The sequence below is a fragment of the Plasmodium yoelii genome (assembly GCF_900002385.2).
Source record: "Plasmodium yoelii strain 17X genome assembly, chromosome: 14".
NCBI lineage: Eukaryota > Apicomplexa > Aconoidasida > Haemosporida > Plasmodiidae > Plasmodium > Plasmodium yoelii.
In genome coordinates, this window is record NC_036186.2 from 476,859 (window position 1) to 499,199 (window position 22,341).

Sequence of the window (22,341 nt, forward strand, 5' to 3'; positions counted from 1 at the left end):
TATTTTTTTGTATGTTGAAGTATTGATGATTAATCTAATTCTTGTTATTTTTTATTCATAATTTTTTTTTAACAAGAATTTTGAAATTTTCTTTGTTTGATTTTATTTTTAATTCTTTTATGATTTAATAAATTTAAAAAACAGTAAAAAATGAAAACATGCTAATAATAATCGTATAGTTATTACTATAATAAATATTTTTACCTATGTTTGATAAGTTGTTAAGTAAACAATTGTAAAGTTTTTTGCGTAATTGTGCAAATCGAACAATAAACAAATTTAAATGAAAAAATGAAAAAGTAAAAAAACGAAAACAGGGAAAATTATGTGTGAAAAAAGAGAAAAAACAGGGAAAAATATGTGTGAAAAAAGAGAAAAACAGGGAAAATTATGTGTGACAAAAGAGCGAAAACAAGCACATCTCGGCTTCACACAGTTGGCTTGCTTTCTTCATGTCTATATTTCCAATACATTGTGATGTTTTTTAATAATGTGAAAATAATGCATGGCATTGTGTTGCTCTAAATATTCTGTGACTTCCATCTCAGTTTTAGCCACAAGAATTTTCCAATTTAAAAAATTTTTTTTTTTAGTAGTACCACTCCAAATTAAACTACAATTAACTCCCCTTTCTTTATTTATCATGCTAAAATCTGTATCATCATTATTTTTGAAATTTGTATCATTATTATCAAATTCATAGATCGTTTTATTTTTATTTCGGCTTTCATCGTTATTGCCATTACCCATATCATCACCTCCCTCTTCATCCTCGTCGCCCTCCATTTCATCTTCATCCCATTTAATTCTCCTGAAGATTAAACGTTTATATCTTTCTATTGATATATGTTTTCCTTCTACAATTATAAAATTATAAAGAACAGTCATTACAAACACGCCTGTTAAATGTAGTTGTTGAGCATTTATATTAATCTTAAAAATATGTTTTTTATTATTTACTTTTGTTATATATATAACTAAAACTTCATTTTCTTCATCTGGATTTGATTTCCATTTATTGATTTTTTTTTTGCTTTTTTCTTCTGGTTTTAATTTTCTTTCTTGATTTTGTTCAAAATGTCTTAACTCTCTTTCTTTCATCTGTTCTCTTACTTGTAGTTCAATTCTTGATGGTTGTGCAACTGCACTATTTCCTAAAACCCTCATCAAATTTGATAATTTCATTTTAGGAGGAGGTGGGGGAATTAACCCAATTCTTATTTTATCTTGTTTTTCTCTTTCTTTTTCTTGTCTTTTTCTTTTTCTTAATTTTTTTCTTTCTAGGGGCGTTAAAAACATATGAGGCGTATTTATTGTTTCATCTGTTTTTTCCTCATTTAAAGGAACTGGATGTTCTATATATTTTGTTATTCTTTTCAAATTTATCTTGTATAAAGTATTATTAATTATTAATTCAGAGTTTCCTAAAACAAGTATTTTGCTATTTTCACATTTTCCTAGCTTTTTATTAACTTCATATAGAGTTTTTCTCTCAAATACATTTTCATTTGCTTCGTTATTTTCGCTGTCATTATGTATATTTTCTTTTTCGTCATTAATATTTTTATTATTCCAATTAGTTATTTGCTCGCTAATATATTCGTCTAAATTTTCCATATTCTCGACCTTTTTAAATATTACAGTATCCCATTTTTCATCAATATCATATTTATCAGATTCAGACCATTCCTTTTGTTTTGCTACATTATTAATATTATTTATGTCTATTAAGTTGGGGTTTATATTTATATCATTTCTTAAAAAGTTTAATGATAGCTCTTCAAAAGATTGTCCTTTTTTTTTTTTTTCTTCAAACATTTTTTTAATATCATTATTTATATTTGATTTACTGTTATAAAATTTTCTTGCGGTTGCTTGTTGTTTAATATATGAACCCGGAACTATAAAATTTAAAGCATTCTTTTTTTTGTTCATCACATTATCATTTTTTTTATTATTTTTTATTCGAGGATCAAACCATTTTGAATCTTCAATTATTTCATCACCATCATTTAAAATTTCTTTTTTTTTTAAAATATTATTTTCATTTAATTTATTTATATTCACTTTTAAAGTTGAATATGGTATTGGTTTTATATTTATTACGTTACCTGCATCATCAATTTCTCTTCCTTGATCATCAAATTTTAATGCTTTCGGTATATATTTTATTTTATTTATATTATTTTTTATATCATCTTTAAGTCTATTTGCTCTTTTTGCTTTTTCAATAGCGAGTTTCGCAGATTCAGTAGCTTTTAATATATTTAAATGAATTGCTGATGATAATATTGGTAAATTTAAAATAGGATTTGGTAATCCTTGGGCGGATATGTTACTACTATTCCCTACGCTATTAATTAGTGGGGTTTTAGAATTTAAAGCTAAATTCTCTAAAATGTTAACTGGTTGATTATCCGTTTCATTTTTTTCTGTATCATCTTTCTTTTGTGCTTCTCCCCACCTAGATTTTCTTTTCTTTTGATTTTCATTCATACTTCAATATATAATAAAAATCAAGAAAATTCATATAATTATAATAAAAAATGTAAAAATATAGCAAATATAAAGCTATAAGTTTATGTATATATCATTAAACTAAAGGCATATGATAAAAAAAAAAATGTTGAAAAAATATATAGCTATCTACATTAGGTTGAAGAAAACCTAAAAATAGCACATCTTCAGTCTCATAAATATTTTTATTATATATTTTATTTACTGAAGAAAAAAATTTACCAACTTAAAAAAAAAAAAAAAAAAAAAAAAAACTATCATATTATATCATAGGAAAAATAAACCATTTTCAAGGTATCACAAATTATATATATCCATACATAAAACGTATTTAAGAAAATTTATATGAATATATATAATTTAATTATATGCACATATATATTTATGCACACTTATTTATACCATGTATTTTCAGGTTTATTCATCAAACTTAAAAAAAATACATATATGTTACAACAATTCATCTCAACTTATTTTATCTACTTCGAAAAACTAAATAATAAAATATAGACTTTCCATATAGCACTTTCTCTATATATATATAATCTCGAAGTTTTAGCGTGCCATCATACCATAACAAAAATAAAACATTTTTCAATTTTTTATTTGAAATGATATTATGAATATATTAAGGTTATCTACTATTTTAATTATTTCAAATAAAACTATTATCGTTTAAGTTATATATGCAATACATATAATTTTATTTTGGAACAAAAAAATTGATAAAAATACTATTTTTTTAGATGATTAGATTTTAAAAAATATATTTACCAAAATTTTTATTGTTTTATATTATTATTTACTTTTGGTTTATATATTTTTAATTATTTTATGTATATTATTAATATTTATTTTTTATTATTATTTATTATTTTTTTTTTTTTTTTTGTTATGCCTAGGGTTGGTGGAGAGCTTTAGAAGCTAAGTACAAAAATATACTACGAAAATTAAAAAAAAATGAAACAATTTTATTGGAAAATATTCATTAAGTATTGGATATTTCGTTATAAATAGTTTTTTTAGCCTTACGTAATCGTTTATTTATATAATATTTATGCATATTTTTAGATGTACATATTGTTTTATATTATGAACGATTATATCGATTAAAGTTAAAGCTTTATAATATATTTTTTTTTTTTCTTTTTTTGATACTTTTTATATTTCTATATATTTATCGATAATATTTATTTTGTATTTTTATCTTAATTATCATTATTTGTAATGTATTGTTTTACTAACAAATTAATTCCCACTTCAATAATGTTCTATTGATATATCGCCCTTATTTTGTTTTTCCAACCATTTTTTTATGATTATTCTATATCACATATCGACTTTATTTTATTTTTACATTCGTTTTATACTTTGTTATATGATTAAAATTCCACTATTTTTTTCAATACATATTAATTTCTTAATATTGTCATTATATTATATATACATATATCTATTCTTTTATGTCTTTTGAAATTGTCATAATAATATATTTATATTTTTTGTTTTATTAAATATTTTATACTTAATATTGTTCATATTTTTTTTTTATAAAATAAATTATTTTTTTTTATTTCACATTATTCCTATATATATTGCATAATATGCATATATTAAATTATATAATGGGTGTATATTGCACACATGCCTATATACAGATTATATATATGACCGATATAGATAAATACTAGTGTATATATAGAGATCCATCCATATCGAATAAATGTCAATTATATTGAATTCTCCATTGTTATGAAAATGCTTAATTCACTGTATAATTATCTTGGTATTTTTGTTAATATATGAAATATTGTTTTATATGCTATAAAAATTTGAAAAAAAAGCAATACTTATGTATGCTATATATACAAAATAATAAAATAATTAAGCATTTGTTTTACAAATATATTGTTTATTATTTTTGTTTAATGCTTTTACAAATAAAATTTTTGTCACACAATAATTGTTTATTTTAAGAAATATTTTTTTTATGATACTACGCATATGTAGATATTTATCTATATGCGCATTTTATTAGTTGTACCTATTGTTGCAACATATTGTTATATAGACATTTTTTGTGTCTTTTTATTGTCATTTCAATATTTATTTTCTTAACGTATATTTTAATTCCACTTTAAACAAAAGAATGGAATAAAAATTTAATTTAAATCAATTACTATGAATGAAAAATGAACTAAAAAATGGTCTAATATCAACTTAGTAAATACTTTATACCATTTTTTGTAATATAATAATACAAAAAACATAGAAAAAATATATAAATTTGTTCTATCCTTTGCATGTAAATACTTTAATATTTCGGTATTTTCCTTTATACGCTTTATAACTCGTTTTTACTGTTTTATTTTTCTTTATTATTGTTGCGAAAATGATTTCTCGAATGTCTGTAAGAACACATACCAATGTAGAGGCCTTAACAAAGCAGGACTCTGTAAATATGATGAAAAATATAATTAAACTGGGAATAAGTTTGGTTACATATTTACGCAATTTATTTGAAGAAAGAGCTTATGAAGAAGTTTGTATACAAGAGTTAAAATTAAAAAGGCTATTACCAATTAATTCAGAATCACACATGATAATAAATTGGCTAGAAAAAGGGGTTTTTGATGCAATAGAAAAAGAATATCTTCGTATATTAATTCTTGATATAAACGATATATATGATAATACCCTTGAGTGCTATAAATTTAGTTTTTCTTATAACACAGCAAAAGGGGGAGGAATAGACATAACATTAGAAACGTCAGGAAATAACGACCAAAATAACGACCCAAATAACGATCAAAATAATGATCAAAATAACCTCGGAAATAATGCGACTACTACTGCTAATAATAATAATAATAATAATAATGATAACGGTGCAATGGAATATAATGAAATTATGGAAGAAAGACGAAAAAATTACAATTTGAATCGATTACAAAATATAAAAGATAGGCTACTAAATAAAAATGGAGCGAAACAAAAAAAAGAACCATCTTTATTATTAAAAAAAAATGCAAAAGAAAAAACATATGAATTATTACGATCGTTAGTTTTATTAACACAAACATTAAGCCCTTTACCTGAAAAAACATATTTATCTATGAAACTACTATATTATGATGAAATTGTTCCATATAATTATCAACCTCCTTATTTCAGAAATCCAGGGAATAGAGATTTATTAAAATTTATGAGCATGCCTAAAGAAAATTTTGTTGGAAAAATTGATACAGGTCATCATTTTTTATCTATTATTGTTAATTCAACTTGCAATAATTCAACCCAAGAAAATAGTCTATATGATTATGATAACAATTCTAATCAAATGGAATCAAATACAAATGTAAAAGATATGTACAATGAATATAGTCAAAATAATTCTATCGATAATCATGCCAATAACTACACAAAAAATTTAGACACACATTTATCTAACAATTATAATAGGAATATAAATAAAGGATATACTGATGATACAGCTCATAACTATCATCATAAATACTGTAATAGTACTTACAGTAAATATTATAACAATCGTATAAATAAATATCATGGAAACTATACTAATATACATAAAAATCATGGGTATGAATCTGAACAAAGTAAATGTTGCTCACTATTTCATGATGAAGAACAATATGAATATTTAAAAAATTATTTAAAAAAACATAAACGTAATGATGATAAAAATGATTATATAATTACTGATGATGATGAAAATAATAAAACACTCGAACAAAACCATTTAGATCATAGGAGTTATAAAAACAAACACAGTAAACATTATGCTCACACCCCAAAAATGGAACAATATTTTACCCAAAATAATGAATATATGACAAATAGGCAAAAACGTCAATTAAATAAAATAAAAAGAAACGAACTTGTTACAAGAATCAGAAAATCAAATAGAAATAAACTATTAGCAGGATCTATATTAAATAACACTAATCCTAATGATTCGATCATTAGCAGAAAAAGAAAGACAAAAAATCTTTCTCTTGCCAGAATATTAAAATCAAATAATTATCCAGAATATAGTAGCAATTCTGAAAGCAATGAATGTTGTGTAAAATTAGGAAAAATTATATCTCAAAATAATATAAATGAAAATGATAATGATGATGATAATGAAGATGATTGTGTACAAGTTGAAAAACGAGAAATAGAAAATTATAAAAATAAAAAAAATAAAAATCGTATATCTGATGATAATCAAGGTTATGAAATTAAAAAAAATAAACATATCAAAAAAAATAATCATAATCAAGCAATTTCATCAAATTCTCCTCCTACTAACACACATGTAAATACCACTTTCCCTTTGAAATCCCGTAAAAAATCTCAAAATAATTATATAATAAATGAAACAAACTTACAATCATCTCCAATCAAAAATACCACAGACAAATTATTGCAAGAAAAGGAAGCAAAACGCGAAGAAAATGATATCCAAATGAATACCAGAAGTAACAGATATAATTTTTCAAGGGAATATAATCAAAATTCGTCACCAAAATCTCAAATAAATACAAAAGAAAGAACACGAAATAGAAGAATAGATAAAGAAAGACAACGAATTATAAATGAACATATTACAATAAGCAAAAAGAACAAATTATTAGCTAGAATCAAAATTTATATTACTCGATATAAAATATTAGATATATCAAGGATTAAAAAAAAAATACCTACAGCATCCACTAATGATATTGATAATGTATTAAACAATCTTGTTAACGAAAATATAATTCAAAAAAATGAAGATAATTCTTATAATTTTGTTATTAAAGATAAAAACGCAAGCATACAAAAAAATAAGGATTTAAATTATCAAAATGATGATGAGCACTTGCAAAATGGCATTGACGCTCATAACACTTCGATAATGTTGGACAAACCGAAACTCAATATATATTCTACAAAAAATGATAAAAATTATATTGATAAATCTTCAAATGAACAAACTAACATCTTTAATATTTCGAAAGAAAGTGATACAAAAAATTTAGAAACACAGGGTAAGGATATAGACAAAACTAAATATCCTAATTCGAATGTTTATGACAGTAGTAAACATGTAACTAATCCGCCTAATAATGACAACCCATCCTATTTACCCACCAATAATATGAACAAATTCTCGACGAAAAATGACAATACAAATGAAATCACTAAAATTGCAGAAAATAACGAATTGGAAGAAGCTGCTGAAATTAACAATGACATTCAAAAATTGTACGATGATGTTTATAGCTTATGCCAAAAAACAAAATATGTAAATAAAGAAATAATTACAAAAGGACTTGGAATATATCCTTTATTATCTAAGCCTTTAATGAACAGATTAATGAAAGAAGGGGTCTTAAAAAAAAAACTTATAAAAAATAAAGGATATGAAAGTAATATATTTGTTCCAATAGAAAACATTTTTCAGGGAAATAAAACTTCAAATCCAAACGAGAACGTTTTAACAGAAAATGAAAAATTACCTTCAAAGGATTTGTGTGATAATATAAAAGCTGATTAAACCCAAATTTTATATTTAATGCTAAATATGTTGTATATATTATTCCCCATTTTAATATATACTCATGTATTGAGAAAAATCACACGTTTTCTTGTTTATGAAATATTTTTTCATATGGCATTTTTATACCGCAAGAGGCATAAACTTATTTTCGTAACTCGATTTATTTTATGTAATAAAAAAAAAACATAATAATTTTTTATATTTGTTTATTTGCTTTTACATGCATATATATTTGTCAATACATATTTTCTTTATCATAAACTCGTTTGATGAAAAAAAACATAAAATGCCAAAATATAAATAATAAAAAAGGTGTGAATACACACACTTATCCCATTTTAATCTCAAAAGGAAACCCCAAATCATGTAATAAAATAAATAAAAAGGGTGTACTACAAAAAATAAAAAACATCACATTGCCTTTTAATTTGAAAGACAATTAAGTGAATAAATTAAACTGAACTTAATTATAATTTCTCATTATATTTTTTAAGTGTGCCCAAAAAAATACATAAAATAATAATGATAAAATTTAAAAAGTTAAAAAAAATAAAATAAATAATGATAATAGATATAAATAACGAATGACAAATTCGCACTTACTTTTATTCATTAAAAAATAAATAAAAAGTAAACCTTTGTATACTCATATATATAGAAGAGAGAAAAAAAAAATTTACCCATTTTAAGCTTAATTTTTTAAAATTTCGACAAAAAACAAATAAAAAAGGGACATCCATAAATATATATATATATATATATATATATATATATTATGCGTATAGTTGCACAGGTATATTTTCATTGTCCCCCCAAATAAGGTAATACATTCATAATACGAAATTAATAAAAAAATGAATAAATATATATGTGTAAACATAAAAAACAGTAAAAATCAAATAATATATAATAAAATAAAAGATACGTATATACGTAGAAATTCTTTTCAAAATCTACCCCGTTGATTTCCAAATTTACGACCACTATTCGATCTGTTCTTGAAATTGTTATTGCCTTTATTGCGATTTCCACCGCCAAAATTATTACCTCCAAATTTATTACCTCCTGAGTTATTCCAATTATTTCGGTCATTTCGATCATTTCTATTTTTTCCTCCTGATCCAAATTTATTTTGCTTATTAAAATTTGTATTGACATTATTATTGCCGTTTTTTTTCTTATCCCTATTTGTCTTTTTCTTCTTTGGGTTTTTCTTTTCTGCACTTTTATCTTGTGGCAAAAATCTACTTAAAGGTAAAGTTTGAGATTCATCAATATAAAATTTAGTATCACTTGAAAAAGATTTTGCTAGTATTCCTTCTTTTAATTTAACTGAAAAATAAAATTCATTAATTGGCCCTAGAACTTCTTCAACCTTTCCTATTTCTTCTTTATTTTCTAAAAATATTCTACCATTAAAATAAGGGACTAAATTTTCTAACGCATTTTTTATTACTAAATCATTTTCACAAGATTTATAATATGTCCCTCCCAAAATTATTTTGCCCATTTTAAAATCATTATCGTAATTTTTTTTAAAGTTTTTTTTATGATGCTTAAACTGACCCATTGTATCTTAAATTATAATCTATATAGTTTGTCGGGATATTTTATTGACTTACAATTATAACCAATTCTGAATTTATAGATGCACAATCACCACACATACAATATATAAAATTATATGCAACGTATACAAGTATGGCTTGTTTTACTATTCTTGATACTAAACAAATCCGTTTTACAAATTTTTATTAAATTTCTTTTTGTTTCATATACTATTACAAAACTCTCTTTTTTTGTCTATGCTTATTTGGTATATACTCAATTAATACCCATCGGAATTATTGTATACTAATTGTATATGTATAAAATTATTATTAATATGTATTATATAAATATCCATATAAAGGCGAATGCCACAAAATATATAAAATAAATGGAAAATGGAAATAATATAAATTATATACGATTTTTTATGAGTTATGTACGAGTTTTATTTTTCTCTCTTTGACATTATTTAATTAAATTATATTTTATATTATATTTTTAAAATTTAATCTAGAGGTTATTTGTTTTTATTAAGCTAATATAAATAATAACAATAACCAATTCAACAATAGAAATGCTTATCTTTATTTCTTTGTCATTTAATTTTCTATATATTTATTAACTCCCCCATTAATTTTATAAAAATATTTATCAATTTTTTTGCATATATTTTTTTTAAATCATAATATAAAAATTACAATTTTTTTTCGCTTTTAACCCTGCATATTATTGACAAGGTGTATATATATATATGCAAAAAGGTTTATTATTTTTTTGGAAAAAAATTCAAAGTAAATTTTCATTATTTTATTATTATTATTATTATGCATATATATATTTTTTTGGTTCAGAAATTATTGCCTAAAAAACTTACAAATCCATGTGCAACATTTCGTCGAAAGATTTAGAAAATATACAAAATATAAATAATACGAACATATAAACAAATTTTTAAGGTAAAAAATATAAGATGGCCTATAACTATTTAAAAACTTATAGAATTACTTAATTTTCTAAGCAGAAACATTGGGAAAGTTCATTTATGCTAAAAATACATAAAAGAACATAAAATATGTTGCATACAAACTATATATGTATATATGCATGTATATGTATACATATATAACTACGATGAAAATAAAATACTTAGGAGAAAAAAGATGATTTTGCCAAACTTGTGCCTGAAGAAAAATTTTATGTTCCAAAGTACCTACATAAGGCTATATAAAGAAGCATTGCCAAAAATATATAATAAAAAAAGTAGTCATTCAAGTAAATGGATTCAAAGACAAATAACAGATCGATACGTGTTAAAAGCAAAAAATGAAAATTATCGAAGTAGAGCCGCATTTAAATTAATAGAACTAGATAATAAATACCTTTTCTTAAAAAAAAATAAAACCATTTTAGATATTGGTTCATATCCTGGTAGTTGGTGTCAAGTTATTTTAGAAAGAACAAAAAATTATACAAATGAAATTATTGCAATTGATAAAAAAATTATGGACCCATTACCAAATGTCCATTTTATAAAAGCAGAAATTGGAAAAGATAATGTAGATGATCAATTAAAAGAAGTATTAAAAGATAAAAAAATTGATATTATATTAAGTGATGCAGCTGTTGCATGTATTGGTAACAAAATTGATGATCATTTAAATTCTTGTGAACTCACATTATCTATAACAAATTTTATGGAACAATATATAAATATAGGGGGTGTTTATATTGTTAAAATGTATTTAGGTAGCCAAACAGATAATCTTAAAACATATTTAAAAACAATATTTCAGTATGTCAATACTGCCAAGCCAAAAGCCTCTCGAAGTGAATCACGTGAAATATACTTAGTTTGTAGAAATTTTACAGGAAGAAAAAAAATAAATGAGGATATACAAATTAAAGGTGCATTTTCCTCCAAAGAAGGATACTACTAAAATATGCAGAAAATCTTTCTAAATTAATATATGAAAAAATATTTATATTTTTATAAACATTTTTGAAATTATATATTATTTTTTTGTTAAACATAAATTATAGGAAGAAACCACTTCCTCTCAATTCATATATATATGTATGTGCGCTTATTGTTTTCCCCTTTTCCAATCAGCATATACACATTCATTCATATTCCATAATTAAATAATACTTATTTCGTATTTTTTTTTAACATAAAAATATATTTATTGTCTAATGTAATTTTAATTTGTTTTTCCTTTTTTTTTGCTATATATCATGCATATGTGTATTATTAACTTAATGCAAATATATATACGATTCTTAGTAATGAATTTTTCGTTTGCACAAATAAACATGTTTTTTTCAGCTATGATATAAAAACAACTTTAATAATATTCTATAAAATAAAATTCAATATAATTTTAAATTATCCACATATTTTACATATATATTATTCAAATTTGTTCCTACCCCCAAATATCAAGTAACACATATCTTATATTTTGTTATTTTTAATTTTAAAAAAAAAACGAGAAAAATATATACATCAAAAAGTTTTGTAAATATTTTTTAAAAATTAAAATATTTATTTTTACAATCCAAGCTTTTTTAATTAAATAACAACTTAATGTTAATGACTCCTGTGTTATATAAATAAATACCAAAACGGATGCAGGTTTGTTTCAATTTATAGAAATCGAAGCTATTTATTATACATAATTATAAAATGCATAAAATACCTATGTAAAATATATGCATGATAAAAAAACATTTTTATATTTTTTTTGGAGCTAGCTAGTTAAAAAAAAAATAAATATTTACCAGTTTAGAAAATGTAGTATAAAATACTATATCGTTTTTTAAGGGCAAAGACCATATTATTTTTTTATTTTCTTTTGCATTAAAATAAATAAAAATTACTAAATAATTATTCAACACGCTCAAATCGTGTTTTCATCTTTTCTGAACTTCTCTCTTAATGTAGTTATTATATATTATCATATATCCAAAAAGAAAATAAACGGAGGTAGTAAATAGGGAAGATTGGTAAAGTGGAAAAAAGTAAAAATGAACAAGCAGGATAAACAATTTGTCTTGAAGTTATTCAAGATTAAAAATGGGGACATAAATCTTTTGAAAAATAGAATAACTCATTTTAGCATTAACAACAAATGCATACATATCGTTTTTTGTAATAATACACTAATAAAATATTATGTCGAAGAAAATGAGTTATCTTACATTGACTTTTACAGTAAAAAAACATCAAATAATAAAGCAGAAATAAGATCTATATTTTTTGATAATAACTGCTATCATGGGTTTATATGTTTAGCAAATAAGGAATATGTTTATATTCATTTTGAAAATAACATTGTGCAAAATCTATCTAAATTAAAAAAATATAATATTTCAAGTTTATGTTTTAATGATTATTCTGATATAAAAAATGCAAATTCATTTTTAATAGCAACCAAAGATGGTGAAATTATTGAAATGTCCATAAATAATAAAACAAAAAATTATAAAGACCACCAAGTTATATATTCAAATAATAAGTTAGTAATATTAGATATTAATATGATAGATATAAATTTACATAATTCCAAAAATAATAATGAATTGTTAAGAATTATTTACTTTACTACATGTAATAGTTTACATGAAATTAGTTACACAATTAAAAATTGTAAAAATAATAACAATGACAACAATAATAATTCAGAAAAACTTGAAACAAATACGAACAACATTAAAACACCTATCAAAAATATCACATCAAACAATTTAGTAGACGAAACAAAAGTTTATGAATGTTCTGTAGATTCATTGATCTCTATTTTAAAAATCGAAAAAATTCGGAATAAAAATTATTTATTTTGGGTTAATGGGTCATGTGTATTTATTAGCAAAATTAATAATTATAAAAAAAAAAAAAATGTTAAATATAATATAAAACATAATAAGCACATTAAAAATAAAACCGCAACAGATTTTTACGATACAGATAATAGTATCTCCCATTCTACAGTATCAAGTGGTTCGGATGGCGATATTAATATTGTATCTCTAACTGAAGATAGTGAAAATGACCAAATTATAAAAAAAGGTGGAAAAAAAACACAAGAAATTATACAAAATAAAAAAAAAATACAACGAAATAATTATCATGATCATAAATATACACAATTTGGTAATATAAATGAAGACAGTGAAGATATAGATGATTATACACATGACGATGATTGCAGTAATATTACTGAAAATATATTAAACTTAAAATTTTATCTAAATAATAATTATGTTATAGTAAATTTCTTAGATATAGGTATATATACAAATGAAAATTTAAAAAGCTTTGCCTTTGTTAAATCTTTTTATGAATCTATTTATAATAGTAAACCTAATAGAATATGTTACAACTCGAATGAAAATAGTAAGGATAATGAAAAGGATGATATTAATGAAAATGGGAAAGATGAAGAAAATAATGAACCAAATACATCAAATAACGAATTTGCAAATAACTATAGTAACTATAATAATAACATTTCTGTTATTGTAGATATGTGTGTAAATGATTTATATATTTTTATTCTTTTAGAAGAAAAATTAATAATCATTAATAATGTAAATTTTAAAAAAGTATATGAACAAATATTATCAACCGAAACTTATGGACATGCAATAAAAATTATGAAAGACAAATTAGACAATCAAATATGGATATGTACATCTAAACATATTTTTAAAATATTAATAAATAAAAATAAAAATGATATGTTTTATTTAAAAAAAAAAAAATATATTCAAAAAATGTTCGAAACGAATAATCATAATGATCAAATTAAAATGAAAAAATATTTAATACGAAATAATAAATATGATATAGATCAATATAAATATACAAATATCAGTACAGAAGATATGCTAATATCATTTTTACATAAAAAACAATATTTTGTTATAGCAAATTTTTTATATAATAATATACATTGTTATAATAATATAATCCGAGTATCTCTTTTTATATGGCTTATTCATTTATATGTTTACTCAATATATTTATATTATTATTTATATAGAACCGTTTCGATTACATATTCCGCTAAAAAGTCAATCCAAAGTATCGAAAATGGCACCAATCCTGATGAAGATGATATATCGGAAGAATATACTAGCGACACTTATGAAAAACACAACAACGAATTAACAAATTCGATACAACTCTCTTCTACTGAAGAAGAAGGATGGACAACTTGGTTAGAAGAATGGGCAAGCGATTCAGAAAATTTATTAAGTGACGATACAAACACATCAAATAGTACAATAAAAAAATTGGCAAAAATAAATAATAACAAAAGATGTGATATTGAAAATGATAATTACGAGAAAAAAAATAGTAAAATTGAACACGATCAAATAAATAATAAACAAAATCAATTACCACAAAGTTCGATTGGCAATATATCTGATGATATAGTAGAATCTAAAAATAAGGCAAACGCTTTGTCATATATCAAAGAGGTTGATAAAACAGTAAATAAGAGCAATGCTACTAAACAGATTGATGCACTTCGGGAAAAGTCACATATTTACAAAAATAATAAAAATTCTTTTCTCCTCTTTTTTGAAACACTTGTTAATAAAGAAGAAAGACAAGAAAATAAATATAATTTTGATATTTCAATTGTGAAAAAAGTAAATATAAAATCATTAACAAAAAGTGAAAATTTTTATATTTTTTTAAAGTTGTATAAAATGAAAAATGTGGAAATATTTAATTTTTTAAAATGCCAAAAAAGCTTACTTGTAAGTGATATAGAAAGATACAAAAAGAGATACACACTTTTAAATAATAAAAATAAAAATGATACTAGCCACCATAAGGATCATGTAAAAATAAAACAAAAATTGTACAAAAGTATTTATTCTTACAAATGTTTAGAAGTATGCATATACTTAATAATTTTATTAAAACATTTTAAAAGTTTTTATCAACTAAATGAAGTAATACTCGAAATATTCCAAAATTTTAATTGTATTAATTTTTTATTACTTTATAAATATATATGTAACGATTATACATATATAGTAAATTATTATATTAATAATAATAAGTTTAATTTACTTCTTAATATAATAACAATATTCCCACAAAATTTCTTACTAGAAGTTTTACAAGAACATTCATTTATTCTTTATCTTCACGCTCCGCAAAAATATGTTGAATTGCTAATTTTTTATGACAATTTAATTGAAGATTATACTAATATAATTATTTGCATGTTTATAGTTACTTACTTTTTTAAGAAGAAAAAGAAAAATGAAAATATAACTCAAGGCAAAGAAATCATAAATGAAATTAACGATAATGCTGAAAATAGCCCTAAAGATATAACATCAAATTCTGGGTTAGCTAACCAAATGCATCATAACCATATTCAGGATATCTATGATAAACGAACTAATGAATGTATAAAATATTTGGAACATATCTCAAACAAATTGATAGAAGAAAGTGCAGAGGAAAAAAAAGAAAATTATATATACACATTTGAATGCATTTGGAAAAATAATCACATAATAAATTGCTTACTTATTTTATATATAGAAAATGATAAAGATGAACAGATTAAAGATTTGTTAGACAGACTAAAAAATTCGGCTATACATTTTGATTATTTATTTATTATACGATTTTTAAAAGAAAAAAAAAAAGATAATTTTATTCCACACATATATATATTAATGAAATATTTCGAAGAAGCTGTAGATAAATCATTAGAGTTAAATGATTATGATGCTGCAAAAAATGCTGTATTAATATGTGAAGATGAAGAAGAAAAAAAAAAATTATTTTTAAAAATAATAAAGCATATTTCCAAAAATTTAAATAATGAAAACTTAAAAGAAATAATTAATTTAATCCGAGATTCCCATTCAATATTAAATTTACATGATATATTACCTTATATTAATGAAAATACATTTATAGAATGTTTAAAAACAGATATATGTTCATTATTGGATGTATATAATATTAAAATTAAAGCAAAAAAAGAAGAAATAAAAGACAACTTAAGAACAATTAACTTATTAAATAATGATATTAAAGATATAAAAAAAAAACACGTTATTCTAAATAAACATGATATATGTTATATTTGTAAAAAAAATATATATTATAAAAAATTCTACGTATTTTCATGCAATCATTATTTTCATAGTGCATGTTCTTTAAACCTTTATATCAATCACAAATCAAAAGAAAATCTATTTCACTTCTATTCTATACTTACTAACTATAAAAATGCTATTGCTAGTCAAAATGAACATGATATCCTTTTATACGAAACAAAAATTAATGAAATTCTAACCGAGGAATGTTTTATTTGTGGATCCTTTTCAATCAACTCAATCACAAAAAGCTTCATTTCACAAAGTGAATATGATTTGGCAGATAGTTGGGCTATATCAAATGAGTAAACATTTTCACACACTAATTTTATTCTTCTATATCCATAAATAAAAATGTATATTCCTCATTTTAATATTTTTTCATAATTTTTCTTATTTTATGTATTTTTTCCGAATTAATAATTTTGAGCATTTCTCCTAATTTTAATGCGCTAATTATGTCATTGTTTTCGTGCCTTTATTTCATTATTTATTATTTTATCTTTTGAGAAGTGTGATTTTAATTAAAATTTGTTAAAAAAAAAAAAAAACGTAAAAGAATTTTACAATTCCACATTATTACAAGCACAATAGTAATTTCCTTACTATCAACTTTGTAACAAACATATATTCCCTTTAATAAGAACATGAATATATGTATACATATACGAACATATTTATATCCAATTAAAAACATGTTCGATCAACAAAAGCCAAAAACTTTGACGAAAATATCAACGACCCATAAGAGGGGTAAAGAGGGTCATTTTTCAAAGATATCTCAGAAAGAGAATCATTTTTTCCGTTATTTTTTTGGTCCAATTCCTCATCCCAATTATATTCATTACAATTTTTATTAGAATCCATCAATTCCTTTTTCTTTTGATAATCATAAATTGTCATGGGAGGAAAATTAAGAGAAGAGGGTATAAAAAAAATAAATGGAGGGTCCAATTTAAATTTTCTATTCATTAATAATGGCGTGGTACATTTCGTTAGGCATATTTCACATTTCCTTTTTTGATTTTTCCCTTTTAAATATATTTCTATATATTTATTTTGTATATCATCAAAAGTTCTTTTCATTTTCCATGAAATATATAACCATGGATCTCCAAAATCAACATCATAATAATTTAAATAATAAATTAGCTCATCTTCGTCTTTTGAAGTCCATTCTTTATTTTCATTCTCTAATGGAGGTGCTTGAAAATTTTTAACAAAATCATCATAACTATCTTCAGGATATAAACCATAATTAAATTTATTTACATATTTCCATATTTTTCTTCTTTGTTCATTTGTTAAACATTCTATTTTATATAACTCACTGGGTGATGTTGTTATAAATTCTTCCCAATTTTTAAAACTGTTTTCAATTTCATCAATATTTTCACCGATTTTTATATTCTCTAAAAAAGTTCTAACAGTCCAGTTTTCAGGAGCCTCCTTAGCACAACTTTTAAATATTTCTCTCTTTTCCTTTTCGATCTCTTCCGTTTTTTGTCTCCTTAGGTGCTGCCTGAACAATTTCAGGTCAAAAAATCGTCTCTTCTTTTTTATCAATGGACCTAAAGACGTAAAAATGAAATAGAAAATAATAATATGCAAAAGCCACGACTACAATCAAATAATGCTATATCCTATACTGTCAAATTTAGTTAACCATCAAAACTTTAAACCATGTATAAAATAATTCAACAAACCTGTATCATCTGAATTCCTTCGAGGAGCTGACGTGTATATAAATCTTGCATTCTTGAAACTTCTATTAACGAATTTATTCATTAAAAAGTAACAGTTGCACATACGTACTTGTATATATATATATATATCAACGAAATGTGAAAAATGTTCCTTCTATAATTTAATTATAACAAATTATATATTTCGTTAGGGAAAAAAATACTTTACAGATTTATGTTATATGATCATTGTAAAAAATAAAAAGGAATATAAAATATATTTATTTCAATTTTATACAAATATAGCTTACAAAAATGTAAGTAATTTTTTTCTATAGGATCGCCATGTATCCGTTTTTTTTATGGATATTTCTAAAGTCATTTATTATGTTAATAAATGTTTAGATTAATTTTTTTTTTGATATTTAGGGACCAATTTATAGAGATAAAAAACTATAGTTAAGGCAATACCATTTATCCATATATATACGTGGATATTTTTTATAGTAAATTATTTTGTTTTACTATTTTCCCTCACTTTTATTGTGCTGAAATTGTTTATAGCTCAACCATATACTGCTATTTCACAATTTTATTCCCGTCATTAAATTTTACATTGATATTGTTTAAATTTCAATTTTAATCCAACCTTTTAAATAATGAAAGAATAACATGAAGGTGTGGTTCTCGCCAATTGACCAATTTCCCAGGATTATTCCTTTTCCTTTGGCGAGGAAATTGACAACTTGTTTTTTTTCCACAGTGTGCTTGTATAAGCCATCCAAATTTAAAGATATAAAAAAAAAATTTTATTTAAGAAAGCGATTATTCAAAATGTTTAATAAAACCAAAGATCTTAATGACCCACTTAGCAATAGAGACAGCTCGATAAGTGTGAATTTAAATGGTGAAGAAAAGGAGGAACTTTTTTTAAATAGAATAATAAAATACCCAACAAATAAAACCCGTATTTATAAAAATAATAAATATAATATATCTAAACAAGCTTATGAAGATAAATTAAGTATTGAAAGAATAATTTTTAAAAGTTCGACTTTAGGGTATATAGAATTACAATATATTTTAACTACATTTATAAATTATGAAAAAAATGAATTAACTAATGAAGATGTTATTATTTTAAATAATTTTCTCAACTTATCAGAAAAAGAAATTCTTGATTACTTATGTGCAACTGAATTGATGCCAGATTGTTATAAGGATGCAAAAATTATAAGAAAATTGTTAATGTTTATAAATACTAATCACCCTTCTTTAAATTGAAACTGCAAATGTATCATACTCCAGAAAACCTATGCTTATATTTTTTTATAAGACTTTTGAATTACATTTGTATTACCATTTGTTGTGTTTCAACATAAACTTTCCTGTTAAAAGTGAAAGCTTGTTTTCTATATATATATATTTTTTTTTTTTTGGTATTTTATTATTACATGTTTTTGTTTCCCACACATTTTTCTCATAAATATGGGCATGTGTGAGTTTCTTTTTTCAATGCACACAAAATAAATGATATAATATATTCAAGAAAAATATGTAGTTACATGCATATCATATTTGTATAATACACAAATTTAATAATTTCTTGCTTTTTTGAACTTAACATATCATAAATTTTTTTCCAATTTTTATCATGTATATAAGAATTTTTTAAATAAAAAATATCGTGACAGACCTAATAGAAACAAACCTATTGTTCGCCACACCATAAGCAAAAAAAAAAATGAAAATACAAGCAAAAATAGCGAAATAATTATACACATATGATATTAAATTATGCATTTCATACAAGGTGCGTATATATGTTAATATTCTTTTATTATATTTTTTTTTTTTTTTTCGTTAAATTAAATGGTAAAACATTATTTTCCCAATTATTAACTCGAAATATACATTCCCCTAACAAATTGTTCAATCATAATATAATTACACATAAATATTTAGATATGCTAAATGTAGAAAAAATTAAAATTCTTATCGTTATTTTAACATAACAAGGACTATTATTTCACATATACTTATGTTTTTTATTTTTATTTTTTTTTTTTATTTTTATTTTAATTAATTATTTTTTTCAACACATTTCAACGAATTGTCACCTATTTGTACTAACCTTTTTCCATTCCTCTCAAAAAGTTAGCGCATTTTTTTCAAAATGTTATTCAATTTTATACATCCCTTTTAGAAATTTTTTTAAGTATATTTCTCATTTAAAAAAAATAATACCCCAAAAATTGCTTAATTATATTCAAGATTTTTCTAATTTTTAGTAATATATATTTATGAGTATCTCCCCTTGTTAAGATGAAAAAGGCAATAATTTCTCCTCGTCAATTTGTTCATTTACCGAGCCAAGCCAAATGGAAAAATTTTTTAAAAAACGATTATTCCTTTCTTTCAGTATTAAAAAATAAAAGTATAAACCCTGGAATTAAAAATAAGCCTTGCAACTATGAAGGGATCAAATATTTCAATACAAAATCTATGGAAGAGAAAAAAACAGATGGAGAAGAATATTATTTATCGATGGGAGATAATATAGAAAAAAGATATAGTTTAGCTTTATATAATGTAGGGAAAAAAAGCAATAAATTAAATGAAATAACAAGAGATTTATTATTTATTAAAAATAATTTTTTAAATGACAAAACATTTCAAACATTTTTACACACACCAAATATAGATAGTAAAGAAAAATTAAATTTTTTAAAAAGTGAATGTAAAAAACATAATAATAATAATTTTAATAGCATGACAGGAAACTTTTTAGAATCTTTATTTGATTCAAAAAGATTAACTTTTTTACCAAAAATTATACAAGAATTTGAATTGTTATTAATGAAAGATCGAAAGGAAATTAAATGCATTGTTTATACTGCTAGAGATATAGACAATAATTATAAAAAAAAAATTAGCGATTCAATTGTTTCCAAACTTAAAAAACAATTAAATCCATTGATAGAATATAAAATTGACAAAAACATATTAGGAGGATTAGTACTCCAAATTGGGAACCAAGTCTTTGATTTTTCCGCAAAGTCAAAGATTGAAAAAATAAGAAGCACCTTATCATAGGAACACTTATTAATATCTATATATGTTTTTATATATTCCTTTTTTTTTTTTATAAAACATCACTGAACCAATGTATGTATGTTTACATTCCCCAACCACATGTGAATTAACATCTTTAACTCAATTTTTTCCTTTTTTTATTTTGTTTTAATAATATTTCTACATTACAATTTTTTGTTATTTTGTTTTTATTTGCTTTCTTTTGGCTACACACTTCGATATTCTCTAATTTATGCATTCAAGAAAAGTATATCTTTATAGTGGTGATAGCCTATATATGTATATACATATTTTTGAAAAAACAAAAAACAACCATTATATGTAATGCATACACCTTTAAAAAATTGTACAACACTTATGATTCTAAATTTAATAGATCCTAATCGATACGAAAAAAAGCTAGAATGTATCCAATTATCACTAACACTCCATTTTCTTCGAAAATTGTATTATACATATATAATACGAAGTATACATTTTACACAAAAATGACCAAAATTGGAGTACCAAAAAATGCTTACATTTTTTATAACTCTTATTATTCGCGTCCTATAAGCTTTGTTTATTTCTTTTTTTTTGCACACTTCATACTCAAAAAAATATAGTAATATTAGCAGCACAAACTTTAAGGGAATCTATTTTTATTTTTTTATAAAATTATACTATTCTTTGAATTAACATGAGTAAACAAAATGCATTTTAAGTATTAAGTTTTTTTTCCCACGAACATTTTCTTAATTGTTTATTATCATCAAATTCATTATTATGTTATGCAGAGTTTTTTTAATAATTTATAAATTTTTT

At 22.5% G+C, this 22,341-nt stretch overlaps 8 protein-coding genes across 8 annotated transcripts; 5 read left to right on the forward strand and 3 right to left on the reverse strand.

The window, feature by feature from the left end:
* Positions 1-456: 456 nt before the first annotated feature.
* On the reverse strand, positions 457-2,496 carry PY17X_1409600 (U4/U6-associated RNA splicing factor; the record flags this gene model as incomplete). Its single annotated transcript, XM_725102.1, has 1 exon — positions 457-2,496. One exon carries the CDS (start codon positions 2,494-2,496, stop codon positions 457-459), a length of 2,040 nt encoding a protein of 679 aa, XP_730195.1.
* Positions 2,497-4,909: 2,413 nt separating this feature from the next.
* PY17X_1409700 (uncharacterized protein) lies at positions 4,910-8,062 on the forward strand (the record flags this gene model as incomplete). The annotated part of the gene is made up of 1 exon (XM_725104.1): positions 4,910-8,062. The coding sequence occupies one exon, from the start codon at positions 4,910-4,912 to the stop codon at positions 8,060-8,062; it is 3,153 nt and encodes a 1,050-aa protein (XP_730197.1).
* Positions 8,063-9,011: 949 nt separating this feature from the next.
* Positions 9,012-9,635, reverse strand: PY17X_1409800 (H/ACA ribonucleoprotein complex subunit 1, putative; the record flags this gene model as incomplete). Its single annotated transcript, XM_725105.1, has 1 exon — positions 9,012-9,635. The coding sequence occupies one exon, from the start codon at positions 9,633-9,635 to the stop codon at positions 9,012-9,014; it is 624 nt and encodes a 207-aa protein (XP_730198.1).
* A 1,141-nt stretch (positions 9,636-10,776) lies between these two features.
* On the forward strand, positions 10,777-11,553 carry PY17X_1409900 (cell division protein FtsJ; the record flags this gene model as incomplete). Its single annotated transcript, XM_725980.1, has 1 exon — positions 10,777-11,553. The coding sequence occupies one exon, from the start codon at positions 10,777-10,779 to the stop codon at positions 11,551-11,553; it is 777 nt and encodes a 258-aa protein (XP_731073.1).
* A 1,090-nt stretch (positions 11,554-12,643) lies between these two features.
* On the forward strand, positions 12,644-17,065 carry PY17X_1410000 (vacuolar protein sorting-associated protein 18, putative; the record flags this gene model as incomplete). The annotated part of the gene is made up of 1 exon (XM_022957435.1): positions 12,644-17,065. One exon carries the CDS (start codon positions 12,644-12,646, stop codon positions 17,063-17,065), a length of 4,422 nt encoding a protein of 1,473 aa, XP_022812829.1.
* Positions 17,066-17,443: 378 nt separating this feature from the next.
* On the reverse strand, positions 17,444-18,544 carry PY17X_1410100 (conserved protein, unknown function; the record flags this gene model as incomplete). Its single annotated transcript, XM_022957437.1, has 2 exons — positions 17,444-18,327; positions 18,463-18,544. 2 exons carry the CDS (start codon positions 18,542-18,544, stop codon positions 17,444-17,446), a joined length of 966 nt encoding a protein of 321 aa, XP_022812830.1.
* A 569-nt stretch (positions 18,545-19,113) lies between these two features.
* Positions 19,114-19,725, forward strand: PY17X_1410200 (conserved Plasmodium protein, unknown function; the record flags this gene model as incomplete). Its single annotated transcript, XM_725983.1, has 1 exon — positions 19,114-19,725. The coding sequence occupies one exon, from the start codon at positions 19,114-19,116 to the stop codon at positions 19,723-19,725; it is 612 nt and encodes a 203-aa protein (XP_731076.1).
* Positions 19,726-20,766: 1,041 nt separating this feature from the next.
* PY17X_1410300 (ATP synthase F1 subunit delta) lies at positions 20,767-21,537 on the forward strand (the record flags this gene model as incomplete). The annotated part of the gene is made up of 1 exon (XM_725984.1): positions 20,767-21,537. The coding sequence occupies one exon, from the start codon at positions 20,767-20,769 to the stop codon at positions 21,535-21,537; it is 771 nt and encodes a 256-aa protein (XP_731077.1).
* Between the last annotated feature and the right edge of the window lie 804 nt (positions 21,538-22,341).